Source organism: Ornithodoros turicata, chromosome 1, assembly GCF_037126465.1.
Source record: "Ornithodoros turicata isolate Travis chromosome 1, ASM3712646v1, whole genome shotgun sequence".
Taxonomy (NCBI): Eukaryota; Metazoa; Arthropoda; class Arachnida; order Ixodida; family Argasidae; genus Ornithodoros; species Ornithodoros turicata.
Window position 1 is genome coordinate 25,321,201 of NC_088201.1, and position 23,579 is coordinate 25,344,779.

At 46.0% G+C, this 23,579-nt stretch overlaps 1 protein-coding gene across 1 annotated transcript in view; it reads right to left on the reverse strand.

Moving 5' to 3' along the window:
- Positions 1-14,500, reverse strand: part of LOC135377689 (T-box transcription factor TBX20-like) — a 59,712-nt gene extending 45,212 nt beyond the window's left edge. The window contains exon 1 of the mRNA XM_064610287.1: positions 14,008-14,500. Within this exon, the coding sequence (XP_064466357.1) occupies positions 14,008-14,227 (220 nt within the window). The 5' untranslated portion in view covers positions 14,228-14,500. The remainder of the gene's footprint in view (positions 1-14,007) is intronic.
- Between the last annotated feature and the right edge of the window lie 9,079 nt (positions 14,501-23,579).

Here is a 23,579-nt window from a genome sequence, read left to right on the forward strand (position 1 = left end):
TGTGCCTGTAATATTTGCAAAATCTCAGCTGGTTTGACATTCTCCTTCACAAGGAATTTGGTTATGCATCGCTGTTCCACAGCTACAGACACACTGTTCGCCGCCATGATAGCTGCCTCTGCTGCAAGTGCCGCTATGCTGAGAAGGAAGCCCTCGGAAAGTTTTATGCAATTACATTTGGTCACTGATTTTTCTCGGGCAAAAGTCTCGGTCAACCTTGAACGAGCCTTGTATAAGCACATGATGTTTCTGATCTGCTGTTTCTGCTTTCTTTTTTCTTTCTTTTTTTTCTGCAAAATCTAAAGAACGGTATCTGCTGTGCATCAACACGACAGCATGACTGACTTTTCAGAAAGTGGTGTGCAGTCAAGGGCACGGGGTATATTCCTATGTCGTTTGTGCGGCAGTCTTTCGCTCGCAGCACTGCAGCATATGCAATGTTTTGCAGTATGCAGTGTGCAGTATTTTTACCCCTTGGTTTAGGTCCATTTTCCTCAAGTACTTGAAATTTTTTGTTTCGTTTTCAGTACATGTAGCTGATCAGAGTCCCTACTAGACGTATCTTTCTCCAATTATTGCTTGGTCTTTTTATATGTGTACCTTAGCATCGCCATGTGTTGCTCTTTTCTTTCTTTTTTTCTTTTTCATTTCATGACTGCATTTGTAGCCAAAAATAATAATAGGGAGTAGATTTACACGTAAGGTGAGCCCGTCCACAATTGTGTGGCTACATGGTGCACGTGTCGCAGCTAGGGTATATAGGACAGCACATAATTTCGACCACCTGAGATTCATTTGACGTGCGCCGGAAATCATTTGTAGCCAATCCGAATTACCGTGCGCCAAACCCCATATAAGTAACCTAAGAAAGCTAACACTTTACTACCTTTGTTGTTGTAGCGTCTAGCTTGGTAGCGTGCAAAGCGCGTCGTAGTCTCTAATACATGTCATAAAAATTATGTTTGAAGTGTCACATTGAAGTTTTATGGCTGGTAGATGCACGACGCTCTTGTTCGTACCCTATCTTTATTGACCCCGTGGGGCTTGCACATGGTATGATAAATCGGCTTAATTTCTCGGATAAACGAGGCAGCTCGGCGCCCTGCTTGTATGCTGTACAATGGCAGTTGCAATGGTTTTGCGTTCACGAACGCGGTAATGTCCGCATCTGACTACAAGGACCACACCGCAAGGTGTATTCTTTCACTGACCTCAGCGTCATGATGTCAGACTTGGGGATTTACACACTGTGGTAAAATGTGTTTGTACGAACTATGCAGATACACCTCGAGGATAGACAGAATTAATCCACGGGCCGAACGATGTCTCCCTACGCGAATCTGGAACCCTTCGTGATCTGAGAGGTAACCACAATCACTGATCCTAGCCGGCGATATCTGCTCCCTTCTTGTCTGAAGTCACACACTCATGCGTCAACCTAAGATAAGCTTTCGGTCGCCGCCTTCCAAGCATCACTTTCGTACCGGTATATGTGTGGAATGGCTAATAACGACGGCAGATCGTTGCAATTGCTTCAGTCAATATGGTGCCTTAACGAAAGTCAGGCGAGCGGTATCGATCCCGTATCCCTTAAAAAGCGAAAGATGCACTCTGCGCGATTCCTCTTTGTGCAATTATCAGCCCCATAGTATCTTTCTTCATGGCGAAGAGCACACACAGACACCAGGGAGCTCCGGAACTCTCTCCGTAGTGCGGTAGCTATCAGGGTGTCACGCAGTTTTTGTTTCCTCCATAACAGGCGCCGTCTCGGCGAGAACGTGCTTTATGACTGCGAGGAAACATTTTGGCCGCCACAACGTGTCAGGCTTATCGCCTATCTTGACCCGCTATGGAAATGTTTCTGCCGCCCAAGAGGGAAACGCGGTTCCTATCGCCACTGTTGTGCACATGCACAAAGAAGGCTTTTATGCTCATCGCTCCAATAAGTCAGTTGATATCTTCACCGGTAAGGTTTAAAGCGGCAAAGTTGAAGACTAACGTATTTTCGAGACAATCAAGGGATGTGATTCTAAGTCGCTTTCTGGTTCTTTGGTTCGAAAAAGAAAAATATGGAGTCCCTCTCTAGTACCCTTAGTTTTCAATGATTACCTCTTTGTCAACAACAACACTTTAATAAAGAGTGGGTGTGCCACCGGGTGCCACAGGCGATACTCTATCCCATTGCTAAAGAAGTAATTTGGTGAAAGTGTAATGATGAACCTCCCTTGGTGTTTCGCCTTGTGTTGCGTTCATACGACCCAGTCTCTCTCTCTCTCTCTCTCTCTCTCTCTCTCTCTCTCTCTCATTTTTCAAACAGTACGGAGTCTATGCAATGACTTTTGTGTCCCAGGACGAGATCTTTTGAAGTGTGGTCTGTGCGCCGTTTTAGATGAATCTGGTCCCGTCGCAGAACGAGGCACGCTGGCAGCCTTTCGAGTTTCCAGCGTGTTCAGTTTCCTTCGGCTATGTCAGCGTACCTCGTCCTCAACCAAGCCTCGACCTCGTCGTACTGGATGCTGCCTCTATATTAGCTCAAAACGGCATACGAACGAGGAATATTGAGTACTGCATGCTACTCCATTGTACCAAAATTATGTTGGCCTTCTTACAACCGGTGCGCGAGTGGCGTGGATCTTGTTCCGCGTCGCATTTTAACTCGTAGATATTGCCGAAACCGACAATGGTATACGCACCACTACACCGTGCGCGCAGTTCCATTGTGTCACGTGTTCAGCTGTCTGCGCATTATTATCTTCCGCGAGTCTTTCTATATCATGCGATATACTTCACTGCTGGCAAGCGGTTCGCACTTATCAATCTCATTTTGCTTCAGCTAGCGATACGTGTTCCCACAAAGAGGGGTTAGAGTAAACATTCGAAACTGCAATTACTGCATCTGACGATTGCTGCTGCGTGTGATAAAACACTCTGCTAGCAGGAATATCTCTGAGACAAACGGCCGCCAATACACTGTTAAGAATGGTGCCATGCTGCTGTATCTTATACAAACCCCGATTTGGAAAACTCGAGAACATAAGCACCTCGAGGCGTTATGCGGGACACTGTGTATACCCAAGTGCTTGACGCTGGCGCCTTGGCTTATCGGAAACCAGCGCAGACACGCGCCTCCGACATGCTGTCAGACTCGCAGGACCCACAGGGGTGTAAGCTTCCCAATTTTTGGCCGGTAGAATAAAGACGCGGCAAGTGTATATATTCCAATCTTTCGAATACCGAAGCGGATAATTCTATATTCGATCCGATTTCCGAATCGAATACGGAATTCTATATCCGAATCTCGAATCGAATCCATGTTTCTTCCAAACCGTTTTTTTTTTTTTTGAAGTGTTTCAAACAACAAAAACAACAAATAAATTGTGACTGCACTCGTAAGGTGATTGCACACGTGGCGTAGTGGTTAGGATGATCGCCTTTCACGCCGAGACTGGGAGGTGCCGCAGGTTCGAATCCCAGCACCGGCTGTGCTGTCTGCGGTTTTCCCTAGGTTTTCCGGCAGACTTTCCAGACGAATGTCGGCACAGTACCTCCTGAAGTCGGCCCAGGGCGCATACTAACCCCCCTGTCCCACACTCCTTCCTGCTGTCCTCTTTCCATATGTCGACGTCTGTACGCCGCTCAAAGCTACAGTTGCTTCGCGGCGCTAACACAGAAGAAAAAAAATAAAGCCCGAAAACGGTACAACAGAGGGCATAAAACAGGGTGCGCTGATCCGTATGAATATATCGCTTTACACATGTCTATATCCGTACATGCGCTGCACGTGTATATTTGGTCCTGTTATACAACTATTCGGTTCGTACTTATTCGATTTTATAACTATTCGTTTCGTACTGACTCCGTTTTATAAACTATTCGCTTCGTATTTGCTTCGGTTTTTAAACAATTATTCGCATATGTCTAATAAAGAGGAGTAACTCCAGCGTTCAGCCTTAGTCACAGCACACTGAGAAAAGTTGAGAGCGATCGATCGCCTGCAGCTCCTTCTCTCCGCCGCCTTCGTACTAACGCGCCAAGGCAGAAGGAACTGAAGGGAAAATGGCGATTATTTTTCACTGCTGAGGTATGGCGAAAAACTAAAGTTATTGCTGACTGACTCCGGCGTTGCAGTGTTTCTTTTTCCTCTTGGAGGTTCATTTAAACTCATCCTCGTTTTTGTACCCATTCCACTCGTCGCGTTCAGCTCCTTTTTGTCATTATGAATGGTACAGTAACAGCCGAGTAACGGAAAATATGATACACCAATTATTTGTTTGGCTTCGTAATTCGAGTAATTCGAGGGAAAATTGAACCTCGTAGTACTCAGCTTGGACCAGTCTGTACATGGATTACGAACAGCTTACGTGGATAGCTCCTCAAGGGATGTAATACTACCATAAATATGCCAAGTACTTCATGCACTCTTCTTTCATATCCAGTGGCGCCGTCGAAAACTAGGTCCTCTGCTGCTCCTCGTGTGGATTGGGCGTTGTTCCGGTAAACATTTTCCTTGGATTACAAATCAAGCTGAAAATGACTATAATTGTAGAGCGAGACAGGCTCAGTCTAACGTAGGAGGTGTATATCTACTGCATACATGCGGTACATGCAGTATTTGAGCTTTTGAAAGTTGCTACCCTAATATCTTACGCGTAACGGTGACTGTAGAATTTACGTTAAGTATCGGCGACTATAAGCAACAGGCATTTGGAGTACCCAATCAATTACGTTCCACGTCATTTGAGGCGATGAGCTTTGTCCCACTTAACCACTGGGCGGCCCCACGAAGGTGTGACGATTACTCGTTGAGTAAGCATTTGTGATGAAATTAAGGCGTTCCCTTCGATGTCGGCAACACAAGTTAAGCAATGTTGAAGCCGATCATAGTGGTATAGATGCCTCCAGGCAGCAACAAGCCGTGGCGGGAGGGCAAATGGGCGGGTCAAATAGGGACGAAGGAGAGGGAGAAGGCCGATACCAGATGGGAGTATGCATTCTGCGGCGTCCGACTGATCGACGCCAACAGGCGCCGGTTATCGGCCCAGAGAGCCAGCAGCATCGCCGATATACAATAAGTATGGTTCCCATCGATAAGAAACTCCACGCCGGGCAGTATTCTTTATATATTTTTTCATTTGTTAGTGCATTTTTTTTTTAAATCTGTAGCGACTGCTGGCATCTCAGAGTGAAGTGCAGCTTGCAATTTGTTTGGAACTCGTCAAGAATGTCGGGAATATCATTTCATTACCGGACATACCGCATATACCTGTTTGACTAGCACTCGGTATCTGGATGTCTGCGTAATAAAGTGCCAGTTGAAATAGAGTGATTGCTTTCCTGAAAATGTTCCACCCGATGCCTGCGGTGTTACTTGTTGTAAGCATGGCCATCTCAAACACTCGGACGAAGAGCAAATAATTCGACCGCCAAGTTTGCCAGTTATAACTTTGGGGCCACTAAAACTTCCAATTTGGCAAATGCGACTGGCTAATAACTTTATTGTGACAGGTACGTGTTTATAATGAACTTGCTTGCTCATTTTAGCATTTAATATGGCGTCCCAGTCGTGAAAGAATGTATAAGAACAGAGTAACACACCTCGTCGTAGCTGGGCTTCATTGTGGAAGTTTTCTGCCGACCTCGTGAAGAAATAAAAACAAAAACAAACAAAAAAATAACTAGGGAAATGTTCGACCCCATAATTACTACACCGAGGGCGCATGCAGCAAAATAAGGAAATCTGGGATGTCAGTTTAGTTCAAGGTGTCATATTGTAGTTATCAATATCGCAATCGAGAAATGCAGAAACTTTGTCAAGTGCGGTCGACACAAGTGATAAAAAGATAAAAACACAAACTACTGTTTATTAACGTACAAGCGTGCAGTAGTCTGTATTTCGTCGTACCTGACGAAATGCAGACTACTGCAAGAAAGTTTGTACGTTAATAAACAGCAGTTTCAGTGTTTTTATCTTTTTATCACTTATCAATATCGCCCAATAATCACGCGCGCACGCGCAAACACAGGAAAAGCGACCGATGCTTTTATCCCAATGCTCGGTTGTGTGTGTGTGTCTTGACGTGGACTGATGATCACTGACCGCGTAGTACGCCGTATGAAATGACGCGATTAGTGTCGCTCAAGGCGCGACTCGCCATGCCGCGGATGTGACGGGCTACGCCTGTAAAGCGTACTTCACCTAATGCACCCCGTACGTGCGGCAGACCTAGCTTTACATGGGGGACTCTTTCCCCAGCTCTCGTACGCATTTTCCCGCGATAATGTCCCTGTGCCTTCCGGCACGCACTCGTGTAATCTGAAGAACGCGGCGTATAAGCATCTTGAATGTCAATACGTAGCTCCTATGTGCACTGTTTCGAGGTCGGTGCTCTTCTTAGTAATGTGCAGCGCGAATTTAAAGAACATTCTACTGTCTCATGGAGATCGGTTGCCTTACATCAAAGCAATGTGCCTAAAAACTGCAGGTTTAGAAAGGAACAATGAGGAGGATCTCCAACTGAGTGTTCGCTCCTCTCACCCAACATGTTAGACCTCAGCTGCTCTACATAGTATCCAGGCTCCTCTTGTGTCATCTTTACCGACTCCAAGCCCCCTGAAGCTTCCCTTTGCTCTACAAGCTGGCCGCGGTCTAGCCGCCGTCGTTCGTGATGTCCCATAGACGTAACATGGACTGACTTGTCCAGACACCCTGGTCTGACTTGAGGAAGCTTCTGGGGAGCTAGTCGCTTTAGATGTAAGGCGACCAGCGCTCAGAGCTCTAGTCAAATTCCTTACGGACACCGGCAATCCTTCGACATTTTAATAATTAGCTATTACCTACTACCCATACATACAACTTATTTGGGTTTCCTTACCGGTGGAAGCTAATATCATCAAAATTTTCTTTCCACGGCAAACCAAACCTAGGGGGAGGTGGCAATTCCCGTTCAACATTTAAAATTTCTGTCTTCTGTCCTACGTCTAAGTTGGTATTACGCATCGAAACTTCAATCATTGGCAACGTTGTTTTTAACCCTAACGCCACCAAAAAATAGCACGATAGGGGCCGTGCGCGCACAAAACCAAAGTCCGGAAAGCCCAAATCCATTGTATCTATATTCACTATAACTGTAGCGCCATTCAAGAACAGAATTTTACCTGCATCCTCTAATGTGTCATCTCACCTCAATTCTTGATTATCCGCATATAGAACTCTATATTTGTGCACGCGCTAGAATTCAATCAACAACAACAACACATAAATTAATGACAATGAATGGGGAATTCAATCAGTTGCCTGCAGAGTCTCCGTATTTTGCTGTCTCGATATTCCGCATTGTAATGACTCCTCCGTCTGCACGTTTTGTTCGATGTTATAGCCTGGAACTTAGCGACACACACCAATATCGCGAAAAAGTTACGCTGTAACGTAAAGAAAACCTTTCCCTCTTTCTGTGCCAGTTTTCTTGAAGCATAGGAGGATGGGGATACATAAAATATAGTTGGGACAGGGGCAGCATGCGTTGGAAAGCTCTTGATTCAAATTTAAGAACGAAATTCAAAGGGCAAACGGTATATATTGCACACTCTCACAGTCTCGTATACTGACGTAACGTATGAGCCGTACAACTTCTACTTTGAAAGTTACGTTCCATTCCCGTAAACGTGACATGATCATTACACAATTCTCGATGTCGTGTAATAAACGTTAAAGACGCGTGGAAAACTGGCTGAACGCAGGCCGCTTGCCGCCTTGACCACATCACGCGCTATTGGTTGTGTGCTGTACTGTGTTTGTGATATCGCTCTTGCATGAGACGCCGATTCGCCGTCGGCGTGCTCCCATTTTGAACAGTTTACAGTTCAGAAAGCGCGTGCGTTTGTCGTTCAGTTCGCTGCCCGCTTTTGCAAGGTCCTTGAAGAACGACGCGTAGTTCCGGCCAACATGGATGGGGATTATAATTCTTTAGGTCGCCACGAGCAGGCGAACCAGCTAGAACTCTGGTAGACTGGCAGTGGCTTAAAAGGGGTCAGTCGCGCCCCGGTGTATAGCACGGGAAAAGTTCGTTGTACAGGACTGGGACGTGATTAACGTGCCTGCTAGCGCTCATCTGACGTACTAGAGTTATAGTCAGTGTGGGACGCTCTCATTTGTAATTCTCTCTTGCGTTTGGACGCCGTTTAAAAGGCGATGATTATGTGCATATGGGTTGATTGCTGCTTCACTCGCTGCCACTGCCATCGTGCTGTAAATAGTAGTTGTTTGTATGTTGGCTTCATCTCAGAGTTCGTCTTTTATAATATGCTGGTACAATCCGGGGTATACTGGTGTTCGGTTTTCCAATCGTTGCCAGCCACATCTCAAGAGAAGTTACATAAAGTCACACAAGAGCACACGTAGCTCATATTACCAATAAGGTGGTGCCTTTCTTGTGACTTAGTCTTATATCGATCCTTCTGAACGCATCTACGCAAACTCAACCACCAAGCTGTTCGACTCACAAGTGCAGCAGATAACGCAAGCGTTCGTCAGAGCTTCGCTCATGCTTTTTCTATCGGCTGACATGCACGGTGTTCTCGTAGAACATGTAACGCCGTGGAAAGTTTGTGACCGCCACGTAGTGTTTACTTGTGTGTGTGTGTCACGTCATATTGTTTGTGTCGCGAAATATGCATTCGCTGTCGTTGGAATTGAGATATTTCCTTTGCCTCCCGTAACCAGTGACATCGGGGTTGCTGCAACTCACATCCAAGGTGTTGAAGGTCAGGGGGAATTCGCAGTGAAAGGTTACAAGTATCTGCTACTCCGTATTCGTGTGAGCGGAACCTACATAGGATACATGTTTCCTTGTTGGGAGAGCGCGATCGACAGATGTGCACCTCTGCCGCGACAACATCACTGGAAATTGAAGACGAGAAGGGCTATCCCGTGCACGTGAGGAAGCGTCTGCTTCGATGACCAACCTCTGTGATGATCGATTTGCCCACGGCCCAAGAGGGGTTTTAGGTTAATAATGAGTTGCAGGAAGTAACTCAGACTTACACGAACAAAAAGGACGAGCTTAAAATACGTGAAACAGAACTTCTTCAAAACGGACAGAACCCTTACAATAAATAAAGGCAGAGGTACGTGATATGTTCGCAGGTGACACATTGGTTACTATTTAGAAGAAACAAAATGTAACACGTAAAACATCCACTCTTTTCATGCGTATTTAACCTCTATTAACGATACAAAAAGTTGTAGGGCCACGTTGCAACCACTTAGAAAAACAATGCCACGGCCTTAAAATGTCGACGTCATCTGGAATGATCGTGAGCTCTTCTTACTACTTCTTAGTACTTTATAGAAGATGTGTCCCCAATAAAGTAAATCACTGAGTCTTGTTGCACTCAAGTGGGACAACAGAACATTAAACGCTCCCCAATGCCCCAGCAATGACGACCTGAAGTGTCCTCAACCGTGATACACAGAACTGACTGCTTTGAAAATCAGCTTAATCTTGTAATGAAACCATGCGATAACGCGGACGGTCCTAGACAAAATGGCGAAGAAGCAGGCGAGCTGGTGACTGCGTTAATTCATTACTGAAACCCTGGGACTGGGGAAGAACACAGACACGAAGAAATACAGTCCCTGTCTTGTCCGTGTCGTGTCTGTGTTCTTCCCCAATCTCAGGGTTTCAGTAATGGATTGGCGGAAGGTTCGTTCATCCTATCCTATGTATTGGCATCTCGGTAGGAATCTCGGATGAAGCACATAATTCAACCATTTCCGATGAGAAGAGGCATGCCATGACCTATTGATTTTTGCAACTTATCCGGTTTAGGAAGGAGCTCAGTTTTCTGAAAAATCAATGAACAATGCTCGACTGGCGACAAGTGTATACAGGGTGTTTGCTCTAACGTTTCCAGAAATTATATTTAAAGCGAGCGATAAAAAAAAGGCAAGTGGTACTTTTCTGCTACTTGAGTAAGAAACAGGTACTGCTTCACTAGTAGCAGCTGTTTCTTAGTCAAGTAACTGAAAAGTAGCGCTCGTTTCTCTTTTATCGCTCGCTTTAAATAAAATTTCTGGACATGTTAGAGCAAACACCCTATATATAGATATTATCGTCGTGCAGCACCGAGCGGTTCATGATTATAAAACCATAGGAAGAGTGAGCAACTTGCAGCTGTTTATAATGTTAGCTATATAAAAACTATTTGAGTAGTGCTTATTGTATACTTTTTAGCTATACGCCTAAGCTCTCGTGCAATTCATTCCGAAACAGGAATACACAGGAAAACAAAGTTCCTAGACATCGATATGCAAGGGCTAACCCCTCAGAATCATAAACACATTTGAACTTGAATTTTGCATGACACTCTTTGCTCTTAATTGGCAGGAAGCAACTGCAGCGAAACCAAACCACTTGCGAACGACTGTCGCCCTATACAGGGTGTTCAAAATTAAGCTTTCACTAGCACTTCATAAATAGGCGAACAAAAGAAAACTGGTGCTATTTTTTCTGTTCCTTGAGTAAGAAACAGGTGCTACATAATTAGCAGCACCTGTTTCTTACACAAGTAGCGTAAAGTTATCATCCGGTTTCCTGTCATCGCTGTGTTTGCGTAGCGCTCGTGAAAGCTTAATTTTGAACACCCTGTATATACCCAACCGTGCGTCTTGCAATGTGCGTGCCGTGCGGACTTTTACTCTGAATTGCATCATTCCTTGATCATCAAAGTGGCAGAACTTCTCAGTTGAGGAACATGGTACGTTCAGCGACCACTTTGCTACATTTTTATTATTTACGTTTGACCTCGTGTGTAATATTTGCTGCTAACACTGCGTTCATAGGATGAGTATATCTGAAGTACGTTTTTCACCAACCTATGGGATGGATGCATGGGTGCCTGCAGTGTATGGTAAATACGCTAATTGCTAACATAATACGCTAATATGTGGATACGCTAACACCATCTTTTGTACGAGGTGTTGACGGCATGACGAAATTGTTGTTTTAAATAATAAGTTACGCAAAATCAATATCGGTCCATTTACGCTTGCGTCTATGTGCAGGGTGCATCGCCTAACCCGTAAAAAAATATGCCGTTAAAATTATTTGTCCGACAGTTATTATCGGGTCAGATGTATTTTGTCGCTGCGACCTTTGCTCGTATACTACGAGTTATTTTCTCGTCAAATTTGTGATGTGATGTGATGTGATGTGATGTGAATAAAGAAAAAAATGGGGATGTGAGTTTCGACGAAGTCAAACTGGCTACCCCAGTACACTTAATACAGAAAGTTCAATCCGATGATGAGATGATGAAAACGCAAAAGGATGATGTCCAGAGACGAACAGAGATGATAATGGAGTTCAACATGTAGGGCAAAAGTTCAAGAGCTGCGCCCAAGTTAGAGTAAAGCGGCGGAATCACCGGGGGCACACACAGGACACATCACACATTCAGCGTGTCATAGGATGTCCATAAGCCCGGTTGCATGCAAAATGTCTTCAAGTGCCCTTAGCGCCTTGTCGGACAAAGGAGGACCTAGTAGTTTCGTGATGTCGAAGGCTCGGGAGTCCAAACGAGAGAGGCTCGTGTCTAATGCCCTTCGAGCATCGACGTCAAATTTGTATTGCGACGAATTTAATTGTTTGACTCGAACTGCCAAATTAGAGTAACATTGTCTCTGCCTTTTCAGAATCCGGAAGCGCATGGCTGGTAATGCATCACAAACTCCCAAGCGGTTACAAAGCGGCGAGAGATAGAGAGAGAGAGAGAAAAGTGCGAATATCGTTGCCTGTTGAAACAAAATTACTGAGTCACACTTACCGCCGTATTCTCACTCAGCCCTGAGGCATCCCTGAGGGCTGAGTGAGAATACGGCGGTTAGTTCTCCGTCAGGATAATGCAAAAGAAGCCGTGCGAGGAGAACGAGGACCTGCCTCATTAGATTTCTCCTCATTGCTTCTACTAATAACGGCAGCATGGATACAGCCATATCTGTAGCACCAGTGAGAAGGAAGAGGAGGGACAATGTTCTTCCTTTCTTCCGCAGCTTCTTGTAACAACAATAAATACATGTAGTGCGGATGAGTGAGCAAATCAGTAACTGCATGCTTCTTGCAGTAGAGCGACACTCGCAAATTGCCTGGTAGCCATACTGCAATGCGAAACGTTTCATGTTTCTATAGCTAATGTGTGTAAACTAGCATATGTCAAGGTTACTATGGTGAGGTCAGATGCACTTCCTGACATATACAGGATACACACATCACCCGTGCTGGACGTCGTTCCATAACTTCTTACAATGTGACGCTAGTATTACTTTCTGGAGTGAAGATACGCTATACACGCTGCTTCATCGCGTATTTGTCGGAAACATTTGTGGCCCGCGTGATCTGTTTGAAAAACTCTCCCAATTTTGTCTTGACATGCAGCATCCAAGGGAAGCTGACCCGCGGGATTGCTCCCCTCCTGTCTTGCACGCTTACGTAACATTATGTGCGAGTTGTTGAACCGCGTCATGTACATGTACCGCCTCAACCTATCTGTGCTGCATGCGTGCCGAAAAGAATGGCGGGGACCAACCGTGCGAATGCATTGCTTGAAACGAACGAACGTTCACACTCATTAATTGTTGCTTGAAATATTGCAGGCTTTTCAATGGTCTTAAGCGCAACGTGATGGAGGAAAACCTTCCTATTATGGAATGTCACCCGACCGGAACGCTTTCCAAATTAGACAGGTTTTCACTTTCACATGTCACGCTTCGCTCTTACTCGTAATTGGAATCACGGACAATTATCTCGGCGCTCCAATCGCAGTCACAGACAATTTAAATGGTACTATTTTACGGGTTCGGAGTTATAGACAGCGCGTAATTGTAATCCTGCAGCAGTCTAATATAATTTGAGATACCCCACCTATAGGTAAGAGCAAGGTAATTAAATAAATAGTAAGTGAAATTGGGTATAACGTGCGTGTGATGCAACGTGCAAGGTTTCTGCGTCTGTCCAATAACAACTATGAAAACCGTGTGCTTGGTTTGTAGTTGGTTGCTCTGCGTGCAGTTTAAAAGCGCTATATAGTCAGTGATTCCATGCATCTCCTTGTGGTGATCCAAAATGAAGTGCTTTTGGCTTTCGCATGATGTTCGGAACCTGTAGCGGTGAGGGAAACTTCGTGTGACGGCACAAGAGTTAGTAAAAGTCGTGAGCTACAGCTGTTTCTACGGGCAACATACTTAGTCGGAAACTGCAGAAGCGTTCTCTCAGTCTTGTGTAATTTGCGTAGTCAATTTGCTAAAAAAGAACACTTTCGGATTGTTTTGTCGTCTGCTAACGATCCCCCAGCGCTGAGCTGCACAAACAACTGTTTCTCTCTAAATACACAGTATTGAAAGCTATGCAAACACGTTATTATACCAAAGGGTTTATTTGGTGACTTTAATCCCGTAGTGATTCATTTTCTGCAGAGAGAGAATGCAAGAAAATATCAGTTCCTGTTTTTAAAAGTGAATTTGTTTATCATCTAACCACCTTGGAAAAAATATCGTTCGATGCCAAATCGCAGAATGACACGTTTGCCTCTTTATCTGGCCAGCCTTTATCTGGAGAGGATTCACCTGTGCGACAAATATTGTACCTTGGCGCTATGAACATTATTCACACAAGAACACGACATACTATAAGGACCTTCCTCGGATACGTACTCGCGAGAAAGTACTATCATTCGCACACTATTCGCTGTTGCAAACACAGCAGCACGACTATCTCACAACAGGTATATGAAAGCCACGATAACCTGGGAGCAGTGACTCGCTTGCTATGGCCGTCACTGTCCCCGAGCTACAGCGCCCTTGATGTATTACCAGATAACACATGATGCTGACGTTATTGCACACTCGGTTAACTCACACACTGTACAGGTGCACGTACTAAACAGTCCAGCTGATCGTGATGTTCCTCGATCCGAGGGTACTTTTGTTCACTGGCCAGCATGCGATGTACTCACCCAGTGGTGCAATCGCAGCGTGGCTGAAGTCGCCGGCGACGTCAGCGTCGGACGAGCTGTCCCCGCCGTCGGGGTCATCCGTCAGATGGACCCGCTTCCTCCGGCTCCCCGCGATGAGTGCATCTATGGAGAAGTCCATGGCCCGAGCCGACATGTGGCCGGATCGTGGCGGGTTGCCAGCTTGCATCTGCGCCGAAAGTCCACCACCCGCGGCCACCATAGAGTCTACTCGTCCTGGCGTTCCACCAACACACAGTATCCGTTCACGGCTTGTTCCACGCTTCACGCCGTCCTGAGAGTTGCCCCACGGCTGCTGTTGGGGCTTCCGGTCGTGAACGTTCGGTGGCGCCCCCTGAGAGGTGGTAAAAAAAAAGGCGGCGCCCCCCCACCCCGTCAAACTCGAAAATGCGGAAAATTGAGCTAGCGAGCAACGCGAGCGCGTGTGTGGTCGGGCGGGAGTGTAGCTCTGGCGCGGATATTTCTCCTTCCGTAGCACTTCGACTGCGAGTCCTTCGGATGAGCTCCGCCTCCCTCGCGGTAAGCCACGCCTGCGACTACTCAGGCGGAGGACCTGTAAGGGCGGGGCCCCAGGCCCCCCTCCTGCGCTCATAGGGCGGATGGCGTCGTTAGCCTGCAGGGCCTCCCGTGAGGGCACGCGCGGCCCTTTGATGCTTCCGCTTGCCGACAGTGGGCGCGATGATTGCGTCGTTGCTCCTACTTTGTTTGCTGTTGCTCCGCAAAATACACGGCACTCCCGACACTCATTTAGGATCTGTCACTGCCGTGATTTGAAGCAGGCTTTTCTGTCCCATTTTGTGCTCTGAGGGACACGAGGGACTGCAGCCTTTATATAACTCGTGCACTCGACTCATATCCCTTAAAGAAGCGTTTGCATTCTCTCTGCTTTTGAGAGTGATCTTTTCGTCGACCTGATTGAACGTACACGTGTAACGCGCCCGTGGTATGCAAATGTAACGGGATGGTCGAAGGTCCTTTTCAGCGTGTCTGTTGCGATCTTGCGTGTTCCCATTACGGGAGGCGTAGAGCTGGGAAAGATGTGACGCGTGTTTAAGTGAGGATTCTACCAATCATTTTACGCAGATTGCGGACGCAGTTGGAATTAAGATATCTATAGTTGAAGGAAGTCATTCGCAGCGAACCGATGCGTGTTGCAGCTCTTCGGCAAAAAACTCACTCGGCATACTGTATACTGAAAAAGCCCGAGCATGGGCATACCAACGCAACACAGACGACTTGTTTGAGTCGTCTGTATTATGTCTTTTGCCCATGCTCAGGCTTTCGCAGTATGGAATTTGTCCATCATCTAGCTTGCATGTACCATGCCATTTTAGCGCTCGGCATACATATGGCGTTCTTGGCGTATTTAATGGTGTCTCCCTGTATTTTTCAAGTTCCTTCAGTTGAGATGATGAACAGGTGCTGCCTCACCCACCGTATTTTTTGCCCGATTCGTGAGTGGGGCTTGATGCTTACGCCAGATATGTGCACATGAGACAGTGCAGCCATTATACAGACAGCATGTTGTCCTCCTTGCGTGGTTTGTTTTCCCCCTCGTTTATGTGATAGTAGCTGCTAAAAATAAAAATAAAAAATAGCGTCGATAATGTCAAGGGTCGTCGCGTGCGCTTTTAGGCGTGAAAACTGCGTTCTAAAAAAAGACGGCGACTTACACTGTGCTAGCACTTCTGAATATGTGAAGCATTTGTAAAGCGCAACAGTCTGAGGTATTTTGTTGTTTTGGTACTCTTTACTTTTGAGCGAGCCAGAAAAGTTCACTTTGAGGGTGGCACAGTACTAAAGTTTCCACAGATTTACCACGTAAATTCGACATTGAATGACGTAAAATGTGTATACGCCGCCGCTTTCATGATCTATGTTTAGCGCCATGTGAACAACGTTTTTGTGCATTTGTGAAAAACTGATTCAAAACAAAGCGCGTATGCTTGAGAGTTTCAAGAGTGTGTGTGTGGGTCAGCAAAACTGCGTTTAAAGCGCTATCACAAAAAAAAAAAAAAAAAAAAAATCGTGTCTTGAGGATCAAGTTTGTGTGATTACAACGCATATGTATCGCGTTGTACTCTCGCAAAATATTGTTTCTCTAGGTGTCGCTTACATGATGTGAAGTATGCGTCTCGCGTAAAGACGCACGCAATGTGCCTCCCACCCGGCAACATTGTTCCTCCAAGGATTCTCCTTCCGTCGCCTCGCCGTGGTACCTGCGCCGTTGGTATAGGAGACGAAGCTCTCGCGCATACCCTTGGAGAAACCGAAACCCCGCAGGCTTTGCCGTTTTCTGCAAAAATTAGTGGGGTTGCGTAACGTTTACTGACGGCATTTAATTAATATTTTGCGTGGTGAATCTTTGAGTGACTTGATTTATTTCGGAACCCTGAGTAGGGAAAACAACAAATTCTCCAACTAACCGACCAATTTGACAATTAACAAATGAAAGTGTCGAACGAGCCGCAACAATCGTATAGCCGCGTTTATATGACTTCGACAGAAGCATATCGTATCCAAGTCGCACTTCGAATGAAGTCGATTCGTCTGCGTTTGCATGTATACGCACATTGAGACCGGAGCGAAAGTGATGACACGCGGTGTCATATTTGAAAAGTAGAGGTCCACTTCCGCGGCCGTTCCCGCGCCTTCACGTCGAACGTGAAAACAGCCTGAACCCGTCGTCCACTGGTTTCTTCCCAAAAGGAAGAGAGAGAAAAAAAGAAAAGACGGGGGAGGGGAAAAAAAAAAGGAAAAAGAAAATTATAGGATATATCTTGCTGTGCCTATAGACTCGAAGTTCTTCCAATATGCACTCAGCTAGTCCACTTGTAACCTATAGAGCCCGCATTTCTTCTTGAACTTTTTTTTTAAAGTAGAAATTACACTACATTTATCTGCCTCCTGATGTCAAGGAGCTCACTGATATTTAATAATATATAATTAGTGGGCTTTACGTCGCAAGACAACTACTACAGTTCACTACCTATTCCGAGAAACGCCGGCGTTCCTTCGCGAGAAAAAAATAGCACGTGACTGTGAACGTGACGCTGTCACCATTTCCTCCGGCAGCGGATGACTGTAGGTGACCCACAGCGGACATCTTCCCATACTTCTTCGCTTTACTGGATGTGATGTTAGTTGGGGTGGTCGGTCAAGGCGACCATCACTGAAGGTTGGGACGAGGTGCTAGCGTGACACGACCAGGAATTGCGACGCAGAAACAATTCGAAAATTGTTTTAATATTTTAATACCAGTGAATGGCGATAATGTGGATGGTCTAGGCCGAGCGGACTCCAAGCCTTGCGGTGATCCCCCGAAACGATTATGTAAATGGCAACCCTGGAAAAGGTGGACCTCGGTGGTTGAAGGGATGCCTGGAAAATATATATTGAAGATGTCAGGACAGGTCTGCAGAAGGTGATGTTTTGAAGATGTCGGTGGTGGTAGTAGCCGGTCCGGTCCAAGGTTCTTCACGTCTCTCGCAGAATGTCTTCACGAGGATCGGTCTCGTTCTCTGTACCGTTGATGCCGATCTCGATGCCGCTGACTCACGTACACGCACTGTCTTTTTGCACCCACTCATGACACTGGATGCGCATCTTCCGTTTACATGCACTGTGTGAATGTGCATTCCCCGTCCCGGTTTTTCTTTTCTGATTCCGTGTTAGTGCCGCGAAGCAACTGCGGCTATGCGTACCGTATACAGACGTGGACAGATGCAGAGGGGACAGCAAGAAGGACGGGGAGCCAAGCGAGTTAGCATGCGTCCTGGGTCGACTTCAGGGGTAACTGTGCCGCCATCCGTCTGGAAAGTTAGCAGAGCCGTAAAACCCAGGGAAAACCTCATACAGCACAGCTGGTGGTAGGATTCGAACTCACCACTTCCCAGTCTACAGCACGACCTTGGAGTAGCCACAAAGGAGTGGATGATTTTATCCCAGGGATTATTACCGGAAACAGGAACGGAAACGAAAAATGGTTTCTACCCGAATTCAATTGGAAGCAAAAATAGAAACAGAATATATGGTATATATATATATATACTTGGTGAATGGGGTTCGGACGACCGCGAATATATGTAGCTGAAATGAAAATTGAAACACAGACTACGAAGGTACGGGAAGTAAGAAAAAAGGGATAATTTATTTACATTTAAGATACTTGGAATGCTAAAAGGGTTGTCGACGTTTCGACAGTGGTCGTCGTCAGGACTAAAGTTAGTCCTTACTTTAGTAGGACTTTAGTAGGACTTTAGTCCTGACGAAGACAGTGCCACTGTCGAAACGTCGACAACCCTTTTAGCATTCCAAGTATCTTAAATGTAAATAAATTATCCCTTTTTTCTTACTTCCCGTACCTTCGTAGTCTGTGTGTCAATTTTCATTTCAGCTATATATATATATATATTCGTTTCCACTATACAAGACACCGAAACAGAAACAGAATTCATAGGACTGTAATCTCTTTTTCGACCCCAGTACTTATTCCTGAATGGGCCCCACAAATTTATTTATATATATATGTGGTATTCACAGCGTATTGCAGCCAATTACAACTAAACGCATGACAAGTGTGAGTGTTGGTGACCATGTTGCATGGGTGCCGTTCTCCGGCCTATACCCAATGGGCCGTCACCACTGCCCTTCTCCGCTTTCTCCAAGCTTCGGGCCTTACGAACAACCTGTGATTGCCTAGTGCCCTGTGTACACTCTCTGACACTGCATTATCCGTTCATTTCTTTGTATTTATTTATTTATTTTTCTGAATAACAAGCTGACCTTTGTCTCGCTGACCTTTCCTTTTTCATTTCATACACTTTCATATCCCCCCCCCCCCCCCCATGTTGCAGGTGCAGACGTCCCAGAGAAGCCAGCGAGGAGGTCGCACTTCACATCCGCCTTTCAAGACGCACTCCGGACTAGACAGTACAATCCAATCCGTGTCAAGCCGTATAATCGTGAGTCTAAATTCAGCAAATTCAAGTATGAGTGCTCCAAGAAGGCCACAATCTTCCTTCGTTCTTTTTTTTTTTTTTCGTGCTTCAACCGTGACACAGAAATATAGTATGTCACAGTATGACACAGTATAAGTAATCAATTAGTATATGACACAGAATACGGCGTTGCTTAGGGTAGAACAGCCGGTTTTCTTTTCTTTCTTTCTTTATTTTTTATTTTTTGAAGCGGAACTCGAACCCAAAAAAAGAAAACAGAACCGAATATCTACTTCAATTAAGAACGGGAACGGAAACCGATATCAAAATTCGATCGGAAATGAAAACGGAAATGGAAACAATAAGCGGAGATCTTCGGGTATGAGAAACAGAAACAGAAACGGAAACGTTATTATTTTCGGTACCAATCCTATTCACTCGGCCATGCCACCTTCACCGTCTGGATCCACGTCTATTTCCCGGATTCGATACAGTGCGCTTTTCTAGCGAATCGGTCCGTTTGCATGGGAAGCCTCGATTCGACAAGTGGATTCGATACACAAGTGTCGTATTCATGTAAACGCGGCTTATGTCTTATCATTTAAAGTCTTTCACATAGAAAAAATCGACCTTCCTGTTATGTTCAGTGCTGGACAAAAGTTTAAGGAACACGCTCCAGCGCATTCCTTCCTCCGAGTGACACGCTAGCAACGATTGGAACCGTACGGAATTGCAAACAGGTGACTTGGTAGGCACATGTCTGTAAGTCCGCACAGTCCCATTCGCCGCTATCGTGTCACTCAGAGGAAGAAAAGCTCCGGAGCGTGTTCCGTAGACTTTTGTCCAGCACTGGAGCAATAGGAAATCATAAGCGCTCTCTGATTCCGTATCGCTGTCAGTCTGAGATATCCGCAACGTGATGTCAGTCACTCCAAAGGAATCAGGATATTGGCCTATCATGTTAACAGGGAGAAAAAGCACGGCTGTCGCGCAGCCACCATCTTGTCTTGATTTCCTTTTTGTCAATGTGAGCGTGGTCGCTCTGTTGCTTTGCTGCCTTTTCCACCTTGTGCAAACATGAGTGCAACACAGCTGCAGTATACTCCTGTGTTCTCTTACCTTTTTCTTTTGTGCAATTCGAAAGTTGAGGGCCCAGCTCTGTTTCGATTAGGGTTTTCCGAAGACATTCCAGGCGAATGTCGGCACAGTTCCTCCTGAAGTCGGCCCAGAACGCATACTAACCCCTCTGCCCCCCACTCCTTCCTGCTGTCCTCTCTCCATCTGTCCACATCTGTACGTCGCTTCGCGGCGCTCACACGGAATTAAACAAAAATGTTTCGATTACATTATATTTCTATATATTCGATTATTTTTCCATAAATAAAGTGGTGTCTGTTTATTCCTATGGCTTCATTTCACGCCATTAGGCATGGATGGCTGTTGACGACATTTCAAAGCCCCTATATACATGCATCAGAAATGGCATACTCTGTCCGAATGAGTGCTCTGTGCAGTGTCGGCACAGGGCCCTTATTTTACGTCCAAGCGTTATGTCCATGGTATTGGGATTGAAACGCGCCATCCAGTGGGGCTGAGGGGGGGGGGGGATATGTTTAATGCGAAGTAAAAGAAAAAAGAGAAGGGAAAGGTTAGCCACGGTGTAGGCTTGCTATTCCCAAAAAGCTATCTGGGGCTGGGCTCAAATTAGAAACAACTAGAGTTGCCACCTTTGTGTCGGAGGATAACCCAACGCAGGAATCAATACCCTTTATGGTTAAAAAATTTCTCACTTATACCGACACTTTTTATAACGAATTGAAAAAACTACTTTTTTGGCTTCTTTTCTGTAGTGAAGAAGCAAAATAAATATGGAGACGCTCTCTGAGGCGGAATCTTCCTAGAAAATCAGAAGACTGCTTGTAGAGACAATGGGAACGAGATTTGAGAGCCACGTCATGACACTTGCAGTAGCCGTGCAGATGACTTTATGCGGTGCTGGTGCTGTGTTCGCACAGCAGCCGAGGGCTTCAGATATGTTGAATGGTCTATTGTCCAATCTAGCAATGCGCGACTGGACACGTCGGCGGATTGTCTCGTATTTTTGGCGCACGACCAGAAGATGATATGTGTTCCTGATTTGCATGCGCTGGAGCTCGGTGGTGGCGACTTCGCCAGCCTGTACATGCGCCTTCCGTTACAGGGGACATTCAAGCGAAGTCATATAGAAGAGTAGGTATTCGACAAGCAACCGCAGTGATGGCGACAACTGTGTGCGATAGAATTTCCATAAGGGTAACTGTCTTACAACACCTATGAGCCAGTGCTCGTCTCGCCACATTGTTGTTCTAGCTTTGGGCAGGCAATCTTATTTGCATAGGGTTGGTAACTGCTGAAGACTAAGGCAGTAGTTTCCCCAGAAATCGACCTCTGGGGGTGGGGGATGGGGTATCGAGCTTCCAAGGGGGACAGAGTATATCTTTATGGGGACATGTTTATAGGTTTTTGTATTGGTAGCCGAGCTGTTTTGAGCAATCTCAGAAATTTCTGAAAAAAAGGGGGGGTGCTGCAGAAAACCAAGGGCGGTGTAGGGAAATCCCTGGACAAAGGACAAAAAGACTTTCCCACATCGAACGTTCCCATTTTCGTCTTCGTGCTGCCTGAATGGAAACGTCAAAACAGGTCAAAAATGAATGTCGGCTAATGTCGCCTCTATAGAGGCGGCATGCACAGGCATTGCACTGTGATCCGGGATCACTGGAGACGAATATTGAGGTCACTTGCGAAAATTCTTGCATGAGCACGTGCAATCTCTAAATACTGCAGCAAGCGTATGTCATATATTACCCATGTCACTGTATTATCCACAATACATGATATCATCTATAAGATATGTACGTGCATACAGTCTGGCCCGGTTGTTGTGCCTGCAACCAAGGGGATTAACAAGGTGGCGGAATAAAGAGTGTATCGTGAACCTGACGGTGCGTGCCTCCCATCACATATCAAGCAACACAACAACTGGCGAGGAGTGCGAACTCCTTCGGGCACATTCGAGTGATGCGTGCAACTCCTCGTACAGCACTGAAGTCACAAAGCCACTGAATCCTGAGGTACTACTGCGAACACAAGAGGTGAGCAACAAGCATTCCACATGGCGGTCGTACCCGCTGCCTTACAGGCCTTTCCTCCGTTTGACCTTTCTTCGGATCACACCGAAGGGGACCGTTGGCAGCGCTGGATAAATAGACTTGAAAATCTACTTCTTGGTCTCAATATCACAAGTCTAGCCCCAAAGAAATCACTCCTGCTACATTACATTGGGGATGATGGATATGACATGCCCCTCACCTACGCTAGGAGACCTCGTTACCTGTCTAAACGGTGCAATGATGTTCTTGAAACTGGACCTAAACGAGGCTAGCATCAGCTACTACTAAAGGGAGTCTGTCGTCATACCACAACGTTCGCAACTCACATGGGATTTTACAGGTACAAGCGGTTGAACTCCGGAATAAACGCAGCCGCCGAACTTCTTCAAAATATGATTCGTCAAGTACTTGCGGCCATTCCTGGCGTGATAAACATCAGCGACGACATCCTGGTGTACTGCAAGACCGAAAGAGAATACAACGACTCCCCTGACGCTGCCCTGAAACGTCTCGCCTACTGTGGAATCACACTGAGTCCAAAAAATGCTCCTTCTTCCAGCGTGAGCTAACATTCTTCGGCCATATCTTCTCAGAGAAAGGCATCAGACCAGATCCCGCTAAGGTTCAAGGCTTCCTACGTATGTCACCCCCAAGAGATGTGTCTGAAGTGAGAAGCCTTCTCGGCATGATCACTTACTGTGGCAGGTTCATTCCTAACCTAGCTCAGCTAACAGCATATTTACGTTCCCTGACAAAGGACACACCATGGAACTGGACAACACAGCATCAAAAAGCACTGGACCAGCTAAAAGATGTGCTCACGCATAGCTGAAACCTGGCCTACTTCAACCAGAACAAAACCACCCATCCCACGGTTGATGCAGGTTCAAAGGGATTAGGAGCCATCCTCGCGCAGGATGGTGGTGACAAAACTCGTGTGGTGGCCTATGCCAGCCGTAGCCTTACAGAGGCAGAATAATGTCACTCGCAAATCGAGAAAGAGACTCCTGCTGCGGTCTGTGCCATAGAGCACTTCAACATCTACCTCTACGGAACACAACTTGTGGTACACACTGACCACAAGCCACTTCTGAATATACTGACAAATCTAACTTCGCGACCATCTGCGAGGATTGAACGACTGTGTCTACGAATTCAGCCCTACAGCTTCACCGTAAAACACCAAAAAGGATCAGAAAATCCTTCAGGTCGTTCCACCAACCACAGCGTCATCAACCATAGCAGTACTAAGAGGAATTTTGTCACAATTCGGCATCTCGATGCAAATAAAAACTGACAACGGACCTCATTTCAACTCCGCTGAGTTTAAACTCTTCGCACAGGAACTCTATTTCGCGCTCTGCTCTGCTACCGCGCTGCACACGCCGCTACAAAACTTTCGCCATATCAGCTTCTCTTTGGAAGGAAAATGATGACCACCTTGCCGAGTTCGGTACACCATGAG